The sequence below is a fragment of the Xyrauchen texanus genome, chromosome 23 (assembly GCF_025860055.1).
Source record: "Xyrauchen texanus isolate HMW12.3.18 chromosome 23, RBS_HiC_50CHRs, whole genome shotgun sequence".
Taxonomy (NCBI): domain Eukaryota; kingdom Metazoa; phylum Chordata; class Actinopteri; order Cypriniformes; family Catostomidae; genus Xyrauchen; species Xyrauchen texanus.
This window is the reverse complement of record NC_068298.1, coordinates 24,542,366-24,550,415: the sequence shown is the minus strand read 5'-3', so window position 1 is coordinate 24,550,415 and position 8,050 is coordinate 24,542,366. Positions and strand designations below refer to the sequence as shown.

At 36.9% G+C, this 8,050-nt stretch overlaps 1 protein-coding gene across 8 annotated transcripts in view; it reads right to left on the bottom strand.

Moving 5' to 3' along the window:
• Positions 1-471: 471 nt before the first annotated feature.
• The window catches only part of diaph2 (diaphanous-related formin 2), a 559,041-nt gene continuing 551,462 nt past the window's right edge, over positions 472-8,050 (bottom strand). For all 8 annotated transcript variants that reach the window (XM_052154718.1, XM_052154723.1, XM_052154724.1 and 5 more), the window contains one exon: positions 472-3,768. In XM_052154718.1, coding sequence (XP_052010678.1) covers positions 3,704-3,768 — 65 coding nt within the window. In that variant the 3' untranslated portion in view covers positions 472-3,703. The remainder of the gene's footprint in view (positions 3,769-8,050) is intronic.

Sequence of the window (8,050 nt, the reverse complement as noted above, 5' to 3'; positions counted from 1 at the left end):
CACAATAGACTATAATAGTGAAACTAAAAGTGATTGTCATTTTGCTACTCTCTGTCTTGTGCTTAAATTAATGAATGTCTTGTGTAACTTGTTTTGTCATTTTCCTTGTCACGTTGATGTCAAAAGAATGAAAATAATGTACAAATTTGTAAATGACTTAGTCATTAATGAACCCCTTTATAATCCCAAAATAAGTGAATATTAATGAGAAGTGCTACCAATATACAATATATTGGATTAAACAATTTAATTGAGATGTTACCACGTGAAGCACATTTTTTCAGTGTGTCACATGTAGAGTCTTATTGCTTCTGCTATGGACAAAACCTCAGATTTGCTTGGAAAAGCAAGCTTTTATCATTTGTTGCTCTATAGCATCACAGCTGGTAAGGACACTGTGTGAGTCTGCATAAAGATAAAGCAGCATTTATAATGGAAAAAACACTCAAAAAGCCATTTTGAGAAAGTGGTTATTTTTTAGTATGATATTTTGTTACATACTCAGGTACAGTGTGCATAACCATTTTCACTTTTTTAAGTCACAGATAAAAATAAACAAAGATATTACAAATATAAATTGCTTAGAAGACAATAAAACACAATGGTAAAAAGAAGGCAGGGCTATGGAATCTTACATTACCTAAAAAATAAAACAATGTCCTGAGACAGTTGTACTGTAATTGTTCTTACCCATTTAATTTTGATCTAGTTCCAAGTGCCAATTACAGTGAGAAGGAATGAGAGAGACTGGGGGAGAATTTGAATAGAATGGAGATTGAATCACTTGTCAAGAACAGTTACCACACATGCAATAGGTCTATTTTGGCAATGATATGCTAAGGAATATCACAAATTAAAAGATTGCTCCAGGTCTATATTTAACAAGTTAAAGTGCACCATCATATAATCGGAACTGAGTACATTGAGGAAATGTAGATAAATGGCACTAGTAACTTCATATTTTCTTGCCTCCTTCTGACCTCTGTCTTGTATCCATTTAAGAATTGGATCTGACTTTAACACGTTACACAGTCAGTCATATGCAGACTCTAACCTGCATTATGATATATTCTCTAAAATATTCTCATCAAATACATGACACATATATTAGCCTTTAGTAATACACAAGTTTAACACCAAGATCACAAATGGAGGGGTCTATCACTGCATGGCATAAAATAAAAGTGTTTTTTTAGGACAAAGAGAAAAAACTATCTATAAATTACACACCATTTTAAAGAACATTTCGAAGACATTTGACATTAGCATTGTAAAATGATGAATAATCTATATCCTATCAATGGGCTGTAGTTCTCTCTGGAAAGAGCTCGGCCTCTCGTCAGTGTTTATGAAGGGTTGAATTGCTGCTAGGTATCCATCCATTGGTCATGTACTGTATGATCAATTCATCACTTTACTTTTACCAAACAGAAGCTTCATATTAGTGTGATTTTAACTAATCAGTTTCAACTGATCAGTTATTCCCTCTTACTCTCCTTTTCATTCATAACAATATTAATAATGTATACAATTTCAGTCTAGTTACTTTTTTCATTGTCAAATTTTGGCACATATATCAAAACCAATTTCGGCAAAATAAAATTTTAAAATTATTACAAATGTTACATATTTTTGTTTGCCAGTGATGCTGTCTGTCAGATTAATGAATGTTATAGGTCTCTGAGTCAGATCAGACTGGTAAACTGCATGTTGAATCCTTCTGTACTGACAGTGTGTAAATGCTGTAATTACCATTAACATGAGTTTTAAATAGCCGGTAGTGCGAGCCGTGTGAGCAGCACAGCTTCTTTTGTGTGGCTCTGGAAACCATTCAAAGGGCAGTTTTAATTAGAAAAGAAAATCAATGGATTGCGAAACATTGCATTTCAACCTTTCCTCTCTCTTGAGAGTGCATGACAATCACAGTATGAAAAGAAGGCTGGAGTAACAGGGTTTGTTTAAAAGCATGGGCATGGGCATGGGCAAAAAATAGATTCTGGTGGGACATTGGGGCCAGGAAAGCATTGGGTGTGCAAACTCACATTGCCTTCGCTGGAACTTCAGTGAGACATGTACCAGTATGTTAGGCAGCATTGCTCCAGTCATCCAAAAGAGAGAATACACTGTTTTGCATATAGTTTGCCTGCAGTGTTATGGAAATGGGGGGCAAAAACATGGCAAATGACTACTGCTGCCACAAGCAAGTGTTTGGGGAGGTGGCAGAGTGTTTTTGCTAATGGTTTTCACATGACGACAGCCACAATGTTGTCAACACTGCTTCTACATCACTATTCTACATCTGAGGCCTCTTCACTGGAATCCGGTTAATATGTACTTATGCAAGACTTTAGGCATTATCTGGAAAATTCTGATTACATACAGTACATATTTCACAAAAGATGAAAGATTCACACTAAAATGAGCTTTGAGTACAAAGGAGGTGCTAAAGATGTCTAGTAGAGTAAATCTGATCCTTGATAATGTTTTGGACAACTGCTTTGCGCTTTTCAAATCTGAGACAGGGCTGAGATGGCGTGGTAAAACGTGGAGGGGATGAAGAGGTTGCACATCTGAGAGCTCTTAAAGATGACCAGTGGATCTTGACAAAACACTAAGCTACAGTTCACTAAAATACTCTTTACAAGAACACTAAATGCTATAAGCACAGTGACTTCGAAAGGAATCAAAAGAAATCCTGTGAAATGTTTGAAAAAAGAAAATCAATGGCATCTCTTTGATTCCTGTTTGCTTCACATAACCAGCAGATTCGCTTAATAAAACCTTTGACTTTGCATTCAAAATGTCTACATTTGTTTGAAGTGTTTACTGTTGTTACAAAGCAATATCTTTCAACCACCACAGGTACCTTATGGCAGCTTCTACACAGCACAGATGTCTACACACCGAAGCACTGATGCTAAAATCAGCAGCTTTTTTCATGTTGCTCCATGTATATATTCTGTAATATATGATGAGTGGCAGTGATCAGAGATTGTATGTTGCAGAGCAGGGCTGATGGTGAAATGTGAAGGAATTACTGAAAATCTAAACATTATCTGTCATGTAGAATAAATAGCAGAAGGGGTGGCGGAATCAATCAAGCCAAGGTTTTTGTTCAATCAATGCAGTGAATAAAGTCCATTCACTGATATGCATACAGAACCACGCAGTCCTCTCTGGTGCTTTTGACCCTCTGTCAACAAGAAGAGTGTGTATGCGCTTGAACATTTTAATCGTGAGAGCTCAAACTGCAGCCAATCATTTGATTGTTTACAGATAGAGGGATGGATGTGAGCCAGATCAGGGGAGTTAGCGTCGGGAGATGCATTGAGACATAAAGAGAACCGGTGCAGTCAGGGAAATAACAAACAAAGACAAATCTCAAACACTCCTAAATCTAACAGTCCCTATGAAAAGAAGCACAACATGAAGTAAGATCAAATTGTACAGGTATTTAAGGCAGAGAGGAGAAAGGGTCATGGTTATCTGATGAAGTAACAGGTCTGGAACAGGTGATCATGTCTTTTCAAAGAGGTTTGTTCTGCGTTCTGTATGCATGCTGATGTGTAGGTATGTGAATGATGGGTGTGCAAGAAATGCCAGGAGGGGCTATTACAGATTCTCTCAATCCCTGTTCAGCCCTCCTCAGTGTCCCCACTCTTGGGTCTTTGGCACTTGGCAAACGTCCTTAGCCGGCAAGCGATCATCGGACCATAGGGTTTGCATTGTGGCGCGAACGGGATCTTTCCAAACCAGTGCGACGGTTGTCTGTTAAAAGAGAGAACAAAGAAGATACAAAATTACAAAAGGGACCGTTAGGTGTTTTCACAATAGCATAGCATGAGTATAAGACACAAAATGTTGCAAAAGATGAATGGAGAATAGGAGAGATCACAGTGAGGTAGTAAGAAAAAGAGTGCAGCTGAAAGGCATAGTTCACCAAAAATGAAAATTATTTTATTCACTCACTCTCATTTTTCAAACCAGCATTAGCGTTTTCATGTGTGGAATACAAGAGGAGATGTTAGACAGAATGTCCTTCTTTTAAACAATGAAAGTGAACAGTGACAAGTTTTCATTTCATAGTTAGAAATACAGACAGAGCAGAACGAAAGGGGAGGGACAGCAGTATCCTCAACAAAACAAACTGATTAAGTAGTGAGCAGGGAAGAAAAGAGAGAAGCATTAGATAGTCAGAAGTCGACTGCTTCATGTCTGGTGGCACAATAACAGCATTAAGCTCCTGATCCGATCTTGCATTGGAGAGCTCCTTCAACACAGCCTTGAGAGGAGACACTTAAAGGGACAGTTCACCCAAAAATGAAAATTATCTTATTTACTCACCCTCGTGCCATCCCAGATGTGTATAACTTTCTTCTGCAGAACACAAACAAAGATTTTTTTTAAGAATATCTCAGATATGTTGGTCCATACAATGTATGTGAATGGTGACCTTTGACGTTCCAAAAAGCACATAAAGGCAAGATAAAAGAAATCAATATGACCCAGTGGTTTCATCCTTGTCTTCAGAAGCGATATGATAAGTGTAGGTGAGAAACAGATCAATATTTAATTCATGTTGAACTATAAATCTTAACTTTCACTTTTACATTCTTTCACATTTTGAAAATGAATGTGAAAGTGGAGATTTATGGTAAAAAAAGACATATTGATCTGTTTCTCACCCACACCTATCATATAGCTTCTGAAGATATTGATTAAACCACTGGAGTCTTATGGATTACTTTTATGTGGACTTTATGTGCTTTTTGGTGCATCAAATTTCTGGCCACCATTAACTTGCATTGTAAGGATCTACAGAGCAGAGATATTCTTCTACAAATCTTTGTTTCTGTTCTACAGAAGAAAGACAGCCATGCATATCTGGGATGGCATGAGGTTGAGTAATTTATGAAAGAATTACAATTTTTGGGTGAACTTTCCATTTAATGGACACATTGTGGTACGGGTGGTACATACTGTTGCAGGGCGGAGGGCAGGCCAGGTCGTGATTCTGCACACTCGGCCCCTAATCAGGCTAATCAATCCTCAGAGAGGGATAAAGGCCGACTGGAAGCAGCAGTGCGAGAGAGAGAGATTTAAGGCCAGCTGTCTGACACCTTTGTGTGTTTGTCTTTTTGTTTCAGTTTCATATTAAAATATTATATATATTGCCAATCCGGTTCTCACCTCCACCTTTCTATTAATCCCTTTACACATACAAACAGTGTATACACACCAGCTGCACACACTTATGTAAATACCCATGGGAGGTTTGGGGTTTTGGAGGAGACTGCCTTTAATGTTCAGATGGGAAAGAAACTATGGAATACAAACACATTAATCAGGTTATATATGTACAATTATGGGAGACATTTCTTTATACAATCCTTTCCTATTTGAAACTAGGCCAGAGAGGAATATGACAGAGACAAGTACTAAATGTGTTTGGCCACTGAGGTGGGCTCATTATGGGATCATACTGCAAAGACCCTTTCCATTGCAAACATGGTTTAGTGAGAGGTTGGGTGTGGGCCATGTGGCAGACTGAATGGACAACCTGTCCTTTCCCCATAGATTCATTAGCCAACTCCAAGCTTAAACCATGTGCTCATGGCACCATGAGCTGGGCATAGTTTAATGGAACAGGCCCCATTCATCATGTCAGTTAAGGAGTTAGGAGCAAGTGGGCACCACAGTAAAGGTGGATTCATACTTCACATGAAACTGAATTCATCCCACTTGCCAAGGCCAGTCATAGGGCCAATGAGAAATCAAGATAGAAATCATCTTGAAAAAGCGGTTTCATGGCTTTTACTGGGCAAATATATTTTTTGGAAGATGAAAAATGTGAAATAAAACAGTCAAACTTGCCAAGAGTTCTTTATTTTATTGCTATGGTTACTTGTGCTCTTGAAAGGTCAGTTTTGGTTGATTATAAGGCCCTGTTTACACTTAAAATGCATTCTGGGTGATCCATTTGAAACCGGATGACGCTAAAGACAGGTGTTAATTGGATCCAAAATGTCTACGATTTTTCCACTTATGCCGGGGACGACATTGGTCTTGTAGTGTAAAATACATGGTTTGAACAGTAATGAAGCACCACCCACTCTCGTGCCAATCAACCAAAGTCTAAAATGAGCTTTAAACTTCCATTAGGCTTTAACCTCTGGGGTCAACGGACGTGCCAGCACGTCCTGCTGGATATTTTCGTCATTACAGCAGAAACAACTTAAAATACTCTGTCATTTTTGGGTATTCAGATAAGTGTAAGACATCATTAGAGACTATAAAGGGTCTACTTTTATTTGTGTACACTCACAATAACAACAAAACCTTGTGCTTTTGTAAAATAAAGAAAATATAAAGGGTGAGCTTTCAGGAGTCTTTGTGTTCACGATCATATTTCAGAAACATTCAAATTTGTTTCAAATTTAAAACAAATATTCTCCTGCAATGTAATCTGTATGAAACAAAGCAATGTACAGTTTTTACTAGGCTATCTAATTATCTGTAATGTGATCACACCCACCAGCAGAGCGCACCATTCATACGCTAATGTGCTGAGACGATCAATGCAAATGTACACGCCCCCGACAGTGAGGTTGTAAACACATTTCATTAATTTTTCTGCTTGTTTGCAACGATACACAGGCGACTGTGAGGTTTGATTTAAACACATTTCATTCATTTTTCTGCTTGTCTGCAACGATACACAGGCGAGAAAGCTCCAGGATAGTATGGAAGAGTTAGCATTTTCCTCAGAAGAAGAGCGGGACTCCGATGAACATTTGTATTTTGAAGAGAGACTTGATCCAGCAGAGGATACAATTTCGGACGAGTAAGTCCATAGTTGACATGCTATTTTATATAAAAATTTACATATTTTACTAGTGGGACTGTTTCCAGACTTGCCAGCCAGGATTCAGAGTACTGATAATACTGTATCCTAATAAGCAAGTTTTAGTTACATTTAAATGCTGTTTTGGCTAAAGCAGGTATTTAAATTGTATGCTGTATAATATAAATATGATATGTAATATGATATAAAAATAATATGAATGTTTAGATAATATGTTATCTAGTGTTTATGCTGCCTCATTCTCATCAACAAAGATTGTGGTTGCAAATATGTGTTCAGGTGTAAATGAGTAAAATGCACTTGAAATATGCCCATATTAGAAAATCAGCATATTATAATGATTTCTGAAGGATCATGTGACATTGAAGACTGCAGTAATGAAAATTCAGCTTTGATCACAAATTGCATTTTACAATATATTTAAATAGAAAACTGTTCAGAATATCAATGTTGTTTCTGTATTTTGGATCAAATAAATACAGTCTTGGTGAGTAGAAGAGACTTCTTTTAACGGTAGTGTAGGTCTAAAAATAAGTAGTCATATTACTTATTTTAACATAAAACTTGATTTGGATCATTAAGTCTCCTCACATTCATTCTCTATCCCTCATTGATAGTCCCAGGGGAGGCGTCTTTTGTCTCTTCAGGTGTAAATTAAAATGAATATTCATGACCATTCATGACTCCTTGCATATTACCTTTCAACACTAAAATTATCTTACGAAAGTGAAATCATTATATTATTTTGTATGAATGACTGATCAGGATGGTTTTCACATCATTTTGTAGCATAAACTCTAGGCTACAAGATCCAGTTCTCAAAAGTTTTGTGGACAAATGTTTAGTATGTGTTATATGACCTTATTTCAGTGACTTATACTTAAAATTCTCCTCAACAGTTACCTGTAACTTTTAACTGTCTTTGATAAAAAGGCAAATATCAATAAAACTAATTTAATATACCATCTGCAAATATGCACATATCTAGTTTAAACAGATGTAATAAACCAACCTCACACAACTTCAGCAGATTCAGAGTCCTGTAGAACGCTCAGTTATTTACCTCTAAAACACATATTCTATCAGCCTCTCCTCAACAGTTCCCTGTAACTTGTCTAATGATAAAAGGCAAATATCAATAAAACTTGTATTATAAACAGTTTACAAATATGCAGATATCTCATT